Genomic DNA, 17,129 nt, shown 5'->3' on the forward strand with positions numbered 1-17,129 from the left:
AAGGCTTCTTTGCTGATTCTTCAGAGGTTTACATAGCTAGCAACACAAATGAATACAAAAATGAGATTGCCATCATGGAATCACACATAATTCAGGAAAGGTATAAGTTCAAGGGCTCGTGTTCTTTGTCAGACACATTACGCGTATTAATGTTTGTTATAGTTCTCGTTAATAATACAATCATAATTCGTAATTCAAAGGCTCTGGGTTTTGATTTCACAAAAGAAGAGTGTGATATTTCGTCTACTTTAGTTTCTTTCAATTTAAGTGAGAGTCATTACAGTACAGTTAAGAATAATGTTCCCTGCGGTTTTTTTCTGTTTGATTGTTTGTCTGTTTAATTAGTTGTCCACAAGAAAGAAGACAAAACACTGGGACAATACTTTCGTGTACTCATATATCTGTGTTTCGTGTCTACTGTGTGCCAGAAGCTCATTTTGTACTACCACAGGAAAGTTTATATTTTGTTCTGTTCAGAAAAACTTGTTCTTGTGCGTGTGTGTGTAACTTGTGCCATTTTATTTTGTTCTGTTTCCTTATATACCATTCTCGTATATCTTTTTATACCCTTTGATTCAGAAAACAGCAGTATAGTCAGCACTGCCTGCACGCGAAATTATTTGCTTCAATTCAGGAAATAATAATAAAAATAACTGGTTCAAAGTATTAAGAATACAACATAAAAACTATGCTATAAGAATACATTGATAGAATTTAGAACAGCATATCGCATTCCCGCAGTGACCGACATTTCCTTTGTATTAAGAAACACATAAAGGTCACACGTGGCGCAGCAAAGGCCGGAAGTGGCTCCTCAATCACTCCTGGCTACTTTTGCACTTCGTGAACCGATTTTTTTCGAGAGCAGCGTGCCTGTGAAACGCCCGAGCGGTCATCCGATCGCCCAGCGATGTGAATAGACTTGTGTGATGCTTACGTGATGTGCTTGTGTTGGAGCTGAAGTACGCCTGATCGGGTATGTTGCCAACGGACGCCCTTTTTTTAATTGCAGCGGGGCCTTCATGGACCACATGCGCACCATGCTGAATGGCAGTGACTGGTTGGTCATGTCGGACTCCCAGGCAGAGCAGGACATCCTGGAGGGACAGTGCACCCAACTTACGGTGCACTTTTTCGGTACGTCTGCGCACGGCCAGCGCTTCGGGGTGCCTCGCTCGTATCCCAATGACGTATACACAAAAAAATCCACATGACGTACGTGAAACAGAGCACGTAATCTGACAGTATATGGCGTATACATATTCGTCCACTGAGCTGCCTCGTGGCGAGCTGCATCCCACACGCGCGCCGTCAGTGTGCACACGCCCGCTGAAGTGTCACGAATAGCTGTCTGATTTGATTGATTTGTGGGGCTTAACGTCCCGAAACCACCATATGATTACGAGAGACACCGTAGTGAAGGGGCTTCGGAAATTTCCACCACCTGGGGTTCTTTAATGTGAGCCCAAATCTGAGCACACGGGCCTACAACATTTTTCGCCTCTCTAGGAAATGCAGCCGCCGCAGCCGGGATTCGATCCCGCGACCTGCAAGTCAGCAGCCGAGTACCTTAGACAACCGCGGCGGGGCACGAATAGCCGTCTGATTCTTCGGAGACCTTGTGCACTCTGACGTGTTCTGAAGAGTGCTTCGAATTTTCCTAACCTTCTTTCGTGATGCCAGGATGGTTTTATGACTGCGAAATGTACGGGTCGAAGTAATTTGGATGACGCGCAACGTATTGCTACTCAATGTAATGAATCCAAGACTACACTGCGTTTCGTAGTAGGTGGCGTTCGGGCGGAGCTATTGCCGGCAGCCTTTGCGTGGTCAGGGCCGCCTGCTGCAAAAATAATTGCTCCTTTGCATTCGAGGTACAGCAACAACACAGTAAAACTAGCTACTTTTGCACCTTTTGAACTTTCCGTGTGCCTAGGCAGAGAAAATGAGCTACAGCTGTAACAAGTCAGATTTATTTTCTACCCAAAATGAATACTAGTTGAGGCATGTTGACTGGTAAGACAAGAGGCGTACGCGAAGCGAGTGGTGGGGGGGGAAGGGTCGGAGTGAGTAAGCTTCATATTTTTATCATGTCCGACCCGGCCTGCCGCACGTTCAGTTCAATGGCCAAGGAGTTTGTTTTGACGACGGTGGCAGACATTGTATTCCAAGAACATTTACCCCTGTAAAGCTGGTGACCAAGGGCAGGCGACTGCGAGCAGCAAATAATTGCTTCATATCTGTTATTGCATCCATTGCAACACTTGATTGCATTCGCCCATTTGAGGGGAGGGGACTGCGGGGAATCTTCTCTTCCTAAGTGTGGAACGCCGCGGACGCCCTACAAGTACGACAGATTGTCAGCGGAAAGTTCTAGCACTCATTTAGCACTGAAACAGCAGCTTAAGGCTCTTGTGGTCATGCGAGAAAGTCTGCAGGTGAATTGTTACACTCCGGCTATGTCTCAGAGTAGCTTGCGAAAATTGGGGCGCGCACATTTCAAGATGTCTGTCAGTCGTGTCACGCGCAGTACTACTGCATGAAGGATATAGAAGTTATATTGTGATGACCACTGACTAATGGTCGTCTCTCAACACCAACTCATGCTCTGGTCGTACAAGGTTACAGCTAGCCAGTGTGAACCTGGGAACAACGACTGGGGGTTGGTCACATGTTCTCATTGGTAAGCGATGGGTGAGTTTTTATTCAACAGCGAGACTGCCTTTTTCAGTAAAACATGGCCATATCATGTAGCCCGGTGTTACTCGCATGGCGATCCTTTACCGTCTTGCTAATTCATCTGCCTTGACGAAATCAGCTAAATTAATTCGAAAACGAAACTTCATGTAACGGGGTTGAAATATGCGGACCTGTTCTTTAATTAAGCTTCATTTCAATTCGTTTGAGTCTACATCGCTGCTCGTTGGACGAAGATGTTGAGAGGCCCAACAGTTTAAAAAAAGGGCTCCCAAAAAATCAGCTTCATAATTCCCCGCTCCCCGTTCTCACACACAAAGTACACAAAGAAGACAACGCATTAATCCGATAGCATCACGCAAACTACATTATTCTACATTAGGAACCCGTAAGAAAGAAGAAAAAAAAGAAGCTGCTGGCTTCTACATAGGTAACCCACCACACGACAAAACAGTCAATCCAAATTAGTACAATGAGTAATGATTGAGTGTAATGAGATAATCAGAATAAGGAGGAAATCAGTAGGAGGTTCAACGAAACGGAATCGGATGAACGCGACGAATGAAAAATCTCAAAAGTGAGCAAGCGAATTCATTAGGTAACAGTGAAAAAGACGTTACCATACATATCTGACCTACGATCGCAACATGCCCTCCGATCACGTGCATAAAATTTCACCCGCTATCGTGTCGTGCCTAACGAGATCTCACAGGACTGCAGTGCAGGTGCATGCACTCCTGTTACAGACAACTCCAGGAGCTTTCGCGGAAGGCTGTTGACCTGCAGGTCGCGGGTTCGAATCCCGGCTGCGGCGGCTGCATTTTCGATGGAGGCGGAAATGTTGTAGGCCCGTGTGCTCAGATTTGGGTGCACGTTAATGAACCCCAGGTGGTCGAAATTTCCGGAGCCCTCTACTACGGCGTCTCTGATAATCATATGGTGGTTTTGGGACGTTAAACCTCACAAATCAATCAATAAGCTTTCGCGCAATGTAAGTGTTCCAATTTTCGCTGGAACGTGAACGTATACATGCTTGTTGATGTTTTCAACAACGTTGCTTGTTGGGTAAGTTTTTTTTTAAACACATCGCGAATCAACGATATGATTATGACACACACCGTAGTGCAGGGCTCAGAAACGTTTGACTATCTGGTGTTCTTTAACGTGCACTCACATTACACACAACACGGGCCTCTACCATTCCGTCTCCATCGAAAAGCGACCGCCACGGCCGGTACCGAACCGGCGACCTTCGGATCAGCAGCCGAGCACCCAATTCCAATATTCCACCGAGGCGGACAGTCGGGAGGTTCGGAACAAGTCAGCCACAATGGCGTTTAGCGCAAATGCTATAGACAACGGAAAAACGACAGGACGTAGATGCAACGCGTGATGCGATTGTAATGTTTTGCCAGTCGCCGGGAAAAATGTTTTCGTACACTCTAAAAAAAAGAGCGAGTAAAAAGGGTGTCTTTTTGTCCCACAACAATAATCGTCATCTATATTGCGTTCCATCCTTGCGCTATCGCCCCGCGCCCGGTACATTCCGGTCACGATCGACATGGCCATTATCAGGGTTATATTGCATTTTCGATAGGAAAGTGGCCAGTGCCAAGTTTTCAAGAAAGGAAGCGCACGCAAGCCTGATGACGATTATTGTTGTGGGACAAAAAGACACCCTTTTTACTCGATATTTTTTTAGAGTGTAGTAGGGCTCAGTCATTCCTGTACTACGGGATATGATCCGTACTATACGGGATATGACTTTCTTTTTTTACGTGTTAGGTAGCCAAATCGAAATAAACTACGATCTCCCTGCTGCTCGCGAGTATACACGCAAAAGCCAAGCGCTCGTTTGTGCACATAAGCGCGCAGTTGCGGACGGTGAACATTTGTCGCGATAATCTTTACGCTTACAGATAAAAGCAAGTTGTCACGCACTAACCCCTCCCCCCCCCCCCCCCCAAATTTGCTGTATCCTGCAAACAAGTCACAAAACACCTCCTTTGCTTTATCAATCGTGGGAATTGCCAAGCTGCAACGCTTTGAGAGATTTTATCTGAAGCCACGGGCGGCATAAAAATTCCTGCTTATTAAGAGTCAAGGAGGAAGCGGTAGCACTTTTTTTTTCTTTTTGAAATACTAAGTGGTGCCTCATGTTTTCAGAACGATAATATGGGGGAAAAAAACAGACAAAAAAGTGCCGCCTTCAAGGTTCGCCAGACAGATGTCCTTGAAGACGCAATTGAAGAAAATGCGAATTCTAAAATACGCGCTGCGGAGTTCAGGCGTGCGCCTCCGGAGCAGTGTGAATCATCGTCGTCCCACTATTTTTTCTTGTTTTTTTTTCAGTCGAATAATTTACGCGCGTTAAACGGTGTTGCACGATTGTACAAAGTGCACTAAGAGGTAGAAATAGAAGTGTTTGAAAAATGGATTAGATGAGATGCATTTTAAAGGGACGCTAAAGAGCATAACGATTTGTGACGTATTAATAATATACGATTTCACAATCCCGAAAACACCACTCTTGGCTCGACACAACGCTTGATAATGCGCGGAAAGTAAAAGCATGCGCAGACACCACCTTGAGATTTCCGCACCGAACACCATGACGTCATAAATATTAAAGGTGTCTGAAGGTCGTACGTGTATCTTCTAATCGATAAATATATGAAGTACACTGTTAACTGTGGGTGACATAGATCTAGCGTACGAAATAGCAGAAGTAGTACACATTTTTTATAGTCTCTAAAAATTTCATCGCGCCAATGTCGCGAAACTAGGAAAAAATGCAGCTGGAGTATTTTTTTTTACGTCACGCGGCGAGATATCGGCGCGAAATTTAAAAATGAAACTTCAACTCTATTTTTATCTGCTAATAATGAACTTATGATAGAGAAACATGTGACGTTAAGAGTTCTCAGAGTGCAGTTTGTCAATCTAAACCAAGTCAGTGTGTCTTTTTTGTGTCCCTTTAATCAATAAGGCTTCCAATGAATCTACATTTTTTAACATCTCAAGTCTGCAGTACTCACCGTTCGTACAGCAAGCTTGTTACTGATTACACACGGAGCACATACATAATTTGAGCAGCTTGAGCAAGCGGGGCTCATGGCCGACCTGAATTATTAGCAAACTTTCAGCGCGGTCCCGCCTCTAGAATGATCAGGGGACATCTACGCGCTATCTCAATCGGTGAGGTTCTCTCTGTAGATCTGTTCCCGTTTGTTCCTTCCTCTTGCGTTTACCTGTTCTTAGCTGCAGCTGGCACCCACACACACGCAATGTAAAACGTTTACATTGTGTAATAAATGAATGGATGGGCACGACGGATGCAGATTCATCGTGTCAACCTCAATGAGTGTGCTGGCCACAGGTCTTGTTATCCGCCAAATTACTAGGCGGTAGAGGTCACTCTACTTTGACTATCGTCATTTCGGGAATGTACGTCACCAAGAGCGAATTGCTCTCACTTATATAGTCCATCCTAAGACGAATATATAGGAGGACAAAGAGAGAGCCCGCCAGTTGAGTTTACAAGCGCTAGGCGCGGCTTAGTTTTCTGGTCCGATGGAGGCGGAAATGTTGTAGGCCCGTGTGCTCAGATTTGGGTGCACGTTAAAGAACCCCCCAGGTGGTCGAAATTTCCGAAGCCCCCCACTACGGCGTCTCTCATAATCATGTGGTGGTTTTGGGATGTTAAACCCCACATATCAATCAATCAATCAATCAATCAATCAATCAATCAATCAATCAATCAATCAATTAGTTTCCTGGTCACTCGAAACGGCGGAACAAAAGTTCAAACAGCTCCGCTGTTCGTGGGTGAAGGCCTAAATCAGCAAATTCAGCTTGTGCGCTGATGCAAGTGCGCTCTGCCAGTCGCTCACACGGAGCAAACGATCCACGAATAAGGCATGCCTGCTTCTTTCGAACCGAACTGCTGCGTTTATACGCGAGTATCCACGGTGGTGTATGTATCTGTTACACCGCTAATGGTTAACCTGTTATGACTGTTCTGCCGGGCACGCTAAAGCATTCCAGATGGCCTCGGGCCGCTGTAGACGCGCGCCCTTGCCCTAGCCCGGCCAGAAATAGTACCGCCACGAGCCGTTTTTACTGTGTACACACCGACAGGTCACGATTGCTGCTGAACAGCGAGCTTTCAGCGGTCATTAAAAGAAAAACGCCGACCCATGCCCTGAATGCGGGCATAATGAGACGCGTTAAGGACGTCGTCCGTCGCTATGGCAAGTATATATATACGCTGACACACGGCACTCGAAAGAACCCACTTTTGATTCTGGGAACCGTAGTTCGCATTCACGTTCGTAATTCTCTCACATTGGGCCTTCCACAATAATAGCTACACCAGTCTAGTTGGATGAATTGTTTTCTTACGCGATGTAGTTTGTGAGCACTGGCGCTGTTGAAGAATAGCCACGAAAACAGTGCTGCAACCTACAAGTTACTGACTGTAACAACAATATGTTGTGTTTTACATGCCGAAAACACGATACGATTTAGAGGCATGCTCTTGCAGAGAACTCCGGGTATTGCTACCTCCTTTAGGGTTCTCAGGCGTGACCTATAAGTCTATAGGTACACGGGCCCCTAACATTTCGCCTCCATCGAAATTTGATCCCCGCGGCAGGGGGATCGAACACGCTACTATCAAGTAGAACTGTGAAAGCAAGAAAGGCGGAAATTTAAGCTGGGATTAGCAGATAACAGTTCACTGCAGGAAAGCATCTTTGTGTGTGCATATAGCGGACGTGCGAGCGCGATTGGGCGAATAAAAACACCCCGCAAAATATTGCCGATTACTCTGTCAAGCGAAGTTTTTGTAATATTATACACTTTCCCTTGGCAGTTATATCACGTTGTCGTTCTAAACAGTTTAGACTTTTTTCTGGCGGAAGTAATCGATACCGTTAATGCCCCTTCATTACAATTCCATTCTTCAATCTTTTTACAGTGTAGCTGTTATGGTCAAGGTTCGCTGTTTGTCGTAGATCGAAAACTATCGTCATCACTAACAGGCACGTGCCCGATCAATGCCCAATCAAAGCGTTGTGTACAGATGGTTAACAAGAGAAGCTGAAACGTGCCCACCAGCTCTGCTGTGATCCAGCCCGGCGCGACTTGATGCAGACTGTGCCATTTTCGAGAACGCATGCTGCAGTTGCGACAGAGAAAGTTGTGACGTCAGTGAAGTCTGCACATTACAACAACACGGAAGAATACGTGTCAGAGGAACCCTGAACAACCTCTGAAAATACTAAGAACGGGCGCGTCGTTTTCTTTTGCAGCTCCCCGTCTTTGCAGCCCCCGTCTTTGCAGCCCACACGTTAAACCCCACATATCAATCAATCAGTTCTGCCTTGTCCCAAATGACTATTGTTCGCGATAAGTACCCATTGTTTTGTGCGATTTCGACTGTAACAGCGCGTAGCCTGAAAGTGTGAAATCCTGATAGGCTCAACGCTTACTGCAGACATTGTCCACGTGATTCATGAACAAATGGGTGTCAAGGAGTAAATAGTGCTTGTAGGAAGGGTAGTGAAGGTAAAAAAGAAAGCACTTTCTCGTCGTTCTACTCTAGGTGGTTCACAGACCCTTTGAAGCACGGTTATTTAACCGGAAAGTTCCGCACAATAGACGAAACAGTAGGACAAGTAAACCGAAGCATCCTCTTATCGGGAATATGCTCTTGAGCAGTGGATACCTAACGATTGAAGCCTGGAGTGATATAATAAGTCCGATAAATTCTTAGATCTCAATTAGGTACTTTCAAAACTCCGGTTCCGAACATGGTGGAAAAGATTAGAGGGCTTTGTCTCAAAGGTGCGCTAAGTGCGGTTTAATGGAATTACATTACCCGCTCTTCAGATCACTTAAGTTTCATCACTATGACCTTTCTAATGAAAATAATAGTGACGAAATCAAAGAGGGGATCTTCAGCACAAAGCCGTATGCAAGAAGTTCAAATTGATAAAAAAATAATTACCAATTGCAAATATCAACTGTAATATATTTTTTATTGTTAACCGTGACAGCCGTAGACATATTGGAGCGCCCTCATCTAAAACAAAAACAACAGCGAACAACTTAGAAGTATGACAAATATTATATGTAAGTATAATATGTATATACGTAATCAAACTGACTTGAAAATTGGCAGTTTACAAGCACCCGCCCAGTCCAGCTATGACATTGTTTTAGTGCTGCTGATACTATAGGAGTTCCAAAAAGAGATGCACAAAAGAGCACGTATTGCTTTCCACAATTCGCCGGCATCATAAAGGGATTTATGGCTGTTGTATACGCGAAATATCTCCGGCCGTTCCTTTTCTGTATCGTTCAAACACAGTCGATGCCCACGAGTCTTCCTAATCTGCTTGCTCTCCATATCATGCAATTCAGGACATCGCTTTTAGTTCACAGTTTTTCACACCAGGTGGCATACAGACCTTCATGCTGTACTTCATGCTGTATTTCATGCTGTATTTTTGGATATCAAGCTATTGAATTTATAAGAACAAGGGTGACAGAAAAATTTCAACAAACAAGTGTCTTATGCACCACAATAGACAAGGATGGATCAAGTGGCGTAATGGCTGCATTTTCACAACGAGAGTGGGAAAGGGCTGAGGATAGGGTTCCTAGTAGTACATCAACAGGCCCAGATGGCATTCCAATTATGCTGATAAAGACATTAGGTCCGAAGTCTAAGCAGGCTTTGAGAGAGACAGTGAGCAAAATAATAATCGATGGTGAAGTCCCCGATGGATGGAAACTCAGCAGGATGAGCGTGATCTATAAAGGAAAGGGGGACAAAGATGACATAAACAACTACCGTCCTATAGCAGTGACATCAGTGGTCTACAGGCTGGCAATGCAGATTATGAAGGAAAGACTGCACGTGTGGATAGAGGATGAGGGGGTGCTGAGGTAACTGCAGAATGGGTTTCCAAAACACAGGAGGTTGGAATACAATCTGTTCTCACTGACGCAGTGCGTCGAAATAGCAGAAAAGGAACCCAGGCCCCTGTGGCTGGCATATTTGGATATCATGGGAGTGTACGATAGCGTGGTTCAAGGGGACTTGTGGGGAATACTGGACACACTAGGTGTGGAAGATGGAGTCACTAATCTTTTAAAGGATATCTATAAAAGTAACAAGGTAGTTATACAGTGGGAAAAACAGGTATCCAAGCCCACAGAGGTAAAATGGGAGCTTAGGCAGGGGTGTCCCCTGTCTCCCTTGTTATTCATGGTGTACCTACAAGGATTAGAGGCCAAATTAGAGGGAAGTGGACTTGGCTTCAACCTCTCTTTCGTCAAACAAAGAAAACTCATTGAACAGGCACAACCAGCATTGATGTACGCAGATGATATAGTGCTAATGGCCGACAACAACGAAGATTTGCAGAGATTGATGGACATCTGTGGTAATGAGTGAAATAGGTTATTAGATTTTATATTCAGTAAGGAAAATCAGCAGTCATAATTTTTAATGATAATGAAGGTGGTGAACTTAGGATACAGGAGGTCACGCTAGAGATAACAGATAAATGCAAGTATCTGGGTGTAGGAATAAGGAATGGGACCAAGTACCTAAGGAAACATGAAATATACGTAACGACTAAAGGTAACAGGAATGCAGTGGTGATAAAACTAGGGCACTGTGGAATTGCAATAGGTATGATCTTGTGAGAGGAATGTGGAAAGGGGTCATGGTTCCTGGTTTGACGTTCGGCAATGAGGTCTTCTGCATGAGATCAGAAGTTCAAGCAAGATTAGAAATTAAGCAATGTGGAATAGGTAGGCTTGCTTTAGGAGCTCACGGGAATACACCAAATCAGAGAGTACAAAGTGATATGGGATGGACATCATTTGATGGCAGGGAAGGTAGCAGCAAGATAAAATTTGAGGAAGCGATTGGGAGAAATGGGGGAGGAGCGTTGGGCTAGGAAGGTTTTCAGCTACTTGTACACGAAGAATGTCAATACAAAATGGAGGAAGTGAACCAGAAAATTGACGAGTAAATACTTAGAAAAGAGCAGGGGGCCAAACCATAAATAGCTATCAGTTAAGAAGAAGGTGAAGGAAACGGAGACCTACATGTGGATAATTGGCATGATTAAGAAGTCCGCACTAGAAATCTATCGAACTTTTAAGCAGGAAATTGCCAAGGAAAGGGTCTATGATAATACTCGGGGTAGTTCTCTACTGCTTGAGGCCAGGACAGGAGTATTGCGAGCCAAGACATATTGGGCCAAATACCAAGGGGTAGACACGGTATGCAGTGCGTGTGGAGAGAAGGAGGAAACTGTCGAACATTTGATAATGTTCTGTAAAGGGCTTCGCCCTATTGTTCAGGGTGATGGCGCAGCGTTCTTCAAAGCACTGGGGTTCAGGGACAGGGAGGGCAAAATAGACTTTAAGTGGGTATAATTAACTAGAAGGAGGCTATCTGATTGGTGGCTAAAGTCAGGGCACCAGTGAAAACTAAACCCTTCACTGCAAAGTACCAGTCCTCAACTTCACTATTTAAAGGGAAAAAAAGATAAACCTAGTTTTTGGTTCACTAAGTATTACGGCTAGCCCCGCCGCGGTGGTCTAGTGGCTAAGGTACTTGGCTGCTGACCCGCAGGTCGCGGGATCGAATCCCGGCTGCGGCGACTGCAATTTCGATGGAGGCGAAAACGTTGTAGGCCCGTGTGCTCAGATTTGAGTGCACGTTAAAGAACTTCAGATGGTCGAAATTTCCGGAGCCTTCCACTACGGCATCTCTCATAATCATACGGTGGTTTTGGGACGTTAAGCCCAACATATCAATCTAACCGAGGGCAAGTGGAAGTAAAAGAGGGCAGGTGGAAGTAACGGACATGACACGAAGGCTCACATTAGCAACAGTTAATGCTTGTTAATCAAAGCAGGAGCATGTACGCGCGAGACAGGGCCGGGGCAGGGGGGGGGGGGGGGGTTATTTCACGGAATTTTTTTTTCAGTTGTGCTGGCGTATATACACACGCACATGTACAAACGCACGCGAAAGCATACGTAAAGTGTGTTTTTTTATTAAGAGATATATATTCGTTCGGCGTCTCCTAGATGTTCGTTCGGTCGGAGCCTTCGTCGAACAGTTTGTCTGCACATGTTTGAGTGGCGACGTGGTCACGTGCCTAGGTTCTTGCATGCACATGCTCGTGCTTTGATCAAAAAGAATGAGCAGTTGGTGCCTTGCCTCTATATCGTTCGTTCCTTTCGCATCTACTCGTTTTTTTTTTTTTTTTTTTTTTCGTGAAAGCACGTAATCCCTTGAGAAGTGTGCTCCGCCTCATCGACCATGTGTATTGCGGTGAAAGATACATCTGCCAACCAGGGCCGCTTCTGGATGGTTCGCCTGTGGTCATCTTTCATCATCATCATCATCATCATCATGATGATCATCATCATCTTTACAACTCCTTAAAACGTTTGCTCCTGCATAAGAAGGACTCGGAACCACCACGCGAAGCGTTGACCTGTGGGAAATACGCACGACTGTGCGACCATTTAGGAATGAATGAATGAATGAATGAATGAATGAATGAATGAATGAATGAATGAATGGCACGCACGAAAATTTGCATATACACGCCAGCAAGTGTTAGAACCCCGAATCACAGGATTTCTTTTTTTCCGCAATTTAGCGGGTACAGTGTTGCATAACACTCACCTGATTACAGCCTTTAGGGCAGCTTAAGGGGGCATGGATGTCGTCGTCGCTTTGCGTAACGCAGACAAAACCGCATATATAGCATAGCCAGCTGTAGCGTATTGAGTGCGCGCTCACTCCAAAGACAGATAGATAAATGCTTTTATTAGAAAAAGGGATGCCCCATGGCATTAATGGAGTGATTGGAGGAGGGTAAGTCACGCGCGCAAGAGCCAGTGGTGATTACGAAGTGGCCTAATGTGACAAGCCGATGAGGATATGCCCTTTTGTTCCGCTTCCAAATCTGGACGCAGAAAAAAAAAATGGTAGATCCCACGTACGGTAAGAATCGATGATATGTGAAGCACGAATGAGGAAGGTTGAATTGTCACATTAAAATCAGCACAACTACACTAGGCGGACGTAAATTATGCCGTACATGACTTCCATGTCATGAATATCATGTTTGCGCCTGGCATTTGTACTCAGTCGTCAATTCACGTCACGTAATACCAAATTCGGTATATGTGAAGCTAGCGAAACGGCCGCGAGCGCATCATGAGCGTGGCATGTAGTCATGTTCTTACATGACACGCATATCATGATTTCCACGTGAGGGCCTGTCACTTATGTTCGCCATGCAGACATGTCGTACCATACAAGTTTTGCGATATGCGAACGAAACCACCGCAGGAGAAGGAAAACCCCTGACATGTAATTCATGGCATACATGTCATGATTCTCATATTATGACTAGTCACTTCGGCTCGTCGTGCAGTCATGTTATGTCATACCGATTTTGGTATAGATCCCATTATCCAAACGGCCAGAAGAGCTAAGTCACAGACAGACAGACAGACAGACAGACAGACAGACAGACAGACAGACAGACAGACAGATAGACAGATAGATAGATAGATAGATAGATAGATAGATAGATAGATAGATAGATAGATAGATAGATAGATAGATAGATAGATAGATAGATAGATAGATAGATAGATAGATAGATAGATAGATAGATAGATAGATAGATAGATAGATAGATAGATAGATAGATACGCTCAAAGTCGCCGAAGAAATGCTTCGCATTTAAAATTGCGTTGTTCTTTCGATAATGATGTAGAACAGGACAGTGTAGAATGAGGTACTCCGCGTTGGCTTTGGATGAAGAGTGGCAAAATTATACATATGCAGGGGGTGAAGGTGTTAATGACCCTTTTCGGGTCAGCAAGAGTCTGTCGTTATAAATTATGTGAGGCGTAGTGGCTTTTTGCAAGTACTTTGTTATTGAATATTTCCTAGGATCGGCTGAGGGCGAGGGTCCGAAAGATACGAGGAGGGGTGACATCAGTGAGTCTCTCCTGGTTAATACACCTTAGGAAGCGCCGTATGCGCGCCATTTAAAAGTAACAGCTCGGTGACAAACTCGAGTAGGGGTGGCTATACCGAGATCGGAAGATCCATGTGGGAGAGGTCGGGGATGATAAGGTAAAACTCCAGCATTTGACGTGGTGTGTGCCTCCTCGTTACCTCTTCCTTGGATCCACACGTGATACGGCGTCCAGGTAACTCTAGTATCAATGTCATTATTCTGTTTGTGCAGGAGAATGTCACGGAAACCTAAAGCTGCGAGATCTCTATTTGGATTGTCTATGTCCTTCAATGCTTCGAATGAGTCTGTCTAGATAGGTGACGGCGCTATGTTATCCTGTAGGGCGGACCAGATGGCCGAAAATTCGGCTTTTGTAGGCGCCGCGTAGCAATTCTTCTTCCTCTTGTTCATCGAGCGCCCTGATGATTATACAAAGTGCGGAAATCGATCCTATGACTTGAGAAATACAACACAGACCACGTATAAAATCGAAAGATGACGCAAGCAAAAAATACAAAGAGAGAGAGAGTGAGAAATGTGGAGAAAAATATAAATGGATAGAAATAAGGACAGAAAAACACACGAGAAACTGGAAAAGATAACAGGAAAAAAAAAGAAGAGGAAAGGAAAAGAAAAACGGAGAGAAGGCTGCCCATCTCCGCGCTTCGTTCAGGCACTAGGGCGAAGCCGCCTTAATTTTTTTGTTTCACCTCGGAGCCCCAGTTTTTGTTTCACCTCGGTGCCATCAGACTGACACTAGATGCCGTATCTATAGAGAAAACAAACATCTGGGGCGCGTTCACAAAAAACAAGGAATCGCTTGTCTCGCTGAATCGCTTGCCGTCGTCGTGATCACTGATCACCACCCGGGTAGCACAAGGTGTCCAACGCACAGTCAGTTGGCGCCACCTCACTCAACCTGCGCGGCGCTGAGAGTGACGTGAACCAACCCGAAGAGGAAACAAGGGCTTCCCTCATTTTTCGCCCCTGATCGTCCCAGGCCTCACGCACGGATCACTGGCTCACAGTGGGAGAGTCCTCCTTTGCCATTTTCCATCCGGTATGCGACTCTCGCTGAAAAAAAAAAATTGACTGACGAAAATCGCTGGTTTCGTTTCACTGCACGGATTTGGTTGAGGCGCGGTGTGGGTTATCGGACGCATTTCCTTTGCAGCTGTTTGACGACCCTCCCATTCGAGTGGTGACTGCGTGTGTACATGATGTCGCTGCTCGCGTTCGATGCGAAAACCGGCCCATCGGTCAGGCATGCACACGAAAGCGATAGCTGCGAAGATAGCCGTAAAATGTCTTCACTATTATTATTATTATTATTATTATTATTATTATTATTATTATTATTATTATTATTATTATTATTATTATTATTATTATTATTATTATTACCTCTTCAATAGCAGGTCAAAAAGTTTGGACAAGCATTATCCATATCTTAATATGACTGGCAGAGCAAGGACATTGCCCTGCAAGAGACAGAGATCGGTGAGTCCTGCTAACGCGGTCCGCGTCCTCCAGCAAAGCGAGAGGCGTCCGTGTGCGCCACATCGAACGCGCATCAGCGTCGGACAAGACGCGCGTGCAAGGACGAGGGTATAAAAAGAGCGTCGCGTGATCGCTCAGCGCTCTCTCTCTCTCTGTCCTTCGCTTGGGCCTGTGGTCTCCCATGTCATGGCGCGTCTCGACGCCTAGTCTATTGAACTCATGTAAACACGTGAATAAATTATGTGTGTGTGTCGTCAAGAAGCCTCGCAAGAGTTCCTCCTGTCCCGGCGCCTATAGGTGTCCGCCTGTAGCCCACTCCTCGGTCACATCAATCTATAGGCCTGTTATTGAAAGGTCTCAACGTCGCACTGTCGAAAGAAATTCGCGAGCTCCGACCCGGCACGTAATATGAAGAAGCCATACTTTAACTTGACGAGCAAAAGAGGAAGACCATGCATGACCAGCCCTTCCAACTGATCCCACTTTTCTTTTTTTTTTTGTCCACATTTTAGTTCTTGTATAAAAAAGCCAATCACTCGAAAGATGGGAGTCTCTGTCGTTAACATAAACGCCGAAAGCAGCTCCAGCTTTTTATCGCCAAAACACGACATGCTGAGCGCACGTTATTTCCTTCAGTACAGTGCGCATTCCGTACAAGAGAAAGCGACGGAAAAAAGCCGAGCCACGGCTGATCGGCTCCTGATCGAGTCCGACGCTTGAGATGGGTCACGGTGTTTGTTATACGCGACGTGCGCTGGCGCTGCGCACGCCAACTCTACAAAAGGGTGTAAGAGCACCCAGATGACCCCCTTGGATCAGTGCATGCTCACGGCTAACGCAAATGAGACGTACAGCGTAGTTTGTCGCTTCCACCTGTTCGGCCAGAGGGTTCTCTGTGGAAACAACTCGACTGTATAACCCTGGCTTATTAGACGGGCAATTTTAGTGAGACTTTGAGCAACTGACACTATTCGGCAGGGAATGCCGTGTAGTTGGGTGGCGGGCGCCCTGACGGAACATAGAACAGTAAGTTGGAAATGAGATATCACGCGGTCAGTATATCAGTCAGCACAATGTGTACAGACCACGTTATACTTGGAAGTACAACGTGCTGTGTGCACGGCAAAATGAGGGCGATACAGAGGAATTGAGTATACGGCTTCCGTCGGCAGAGGACAAAGGCAAGTTTTCTGCGAGGCTCAAACGGTCTTATGTAACACAATGGCGTCACGATTGAAAATTATTTTCGAAACACCGATACCACTGTTACAAAGTGTTTGGCACGGCGAAGTCAAGCACCGAAATGCGCTAAACTGGGCCAGGAAGAACTCCCCCCGTCCTCGTCGAGTTTTGCGCATTCCATTCTCCATTATAGGCGTGACCCAACTCCGACCTCCAATAAGTTTAACTGAACTTCGGCAAACGCCATTGCTGGCCGAATGCGATCTGCACAGGCTGCCATTAAACTTTTCCGTAAACACGGTAGCCTGCGACCAGCGCATGTGGAGACAATGGGCGAGAATTACTCAACTTCTTGGTGGGTTCCTGTATATTTTTCACACGGTAACTAACAATGTGGCTGCGGAATATCAAAATGACACACTAACAAATAGTATGAAGCAATTTTCACCAAAATACGACCATTAGTTTGCAAGGAAAAAAAGTGGGGCGTATGTGTCCCCATTGACGCGCCTTTGGAATAGTGGGACAACACCTGTCCCATTGACTGATGAGCGCACCAAGCTGCGATTCTTTCGCTAAATTTCACGCACAAAATGATTTGAAGCCAGTGCTTCAGAGGGGCACTTCATTACCTGTGCAAAAAAAAAAAATGAAATACTCTGGCGC

General features: G+C 45.3%; 1 protein-coding gene across 1 annotated transcript in view; it reads left to right on the top strand.

Annotated features, from left to right (window-relative positions):
- Positions 1-17,129, top strand: part of LOC119175975 (uncharacterized) — a 53,326-nt gene that overhangs the window by 22,332 nt on the left and 13,865 nt on the right. The window contains exon 6 of the mRNA XM_037427064.2: positions 1,013-1,137. Within this exon, the coding sequence (XP_037282961.2) occupies positions 1,013-1,137 (125 nt within the window). The remainder of the gene's footprint in view (positions 1-1,012; positions 1,138-17,129) is intronic.

Source organism: Rhipicephalus microplus, chromosome X (genome assembly GCF_043290135.1).
Source record: "Rhipicephalus microplus isolate Deutch F79 chromosome X, USDA_Rmic, whole genome shotgun sequence".
Classification (NCBI taxonomy): domain Eukaryota; kingdom Metazoa; phylum Arthropoda; class Arachnida; order Ixodida; family Ixodidae; genus Rhipicephalus; species Rhipicephalus microplus.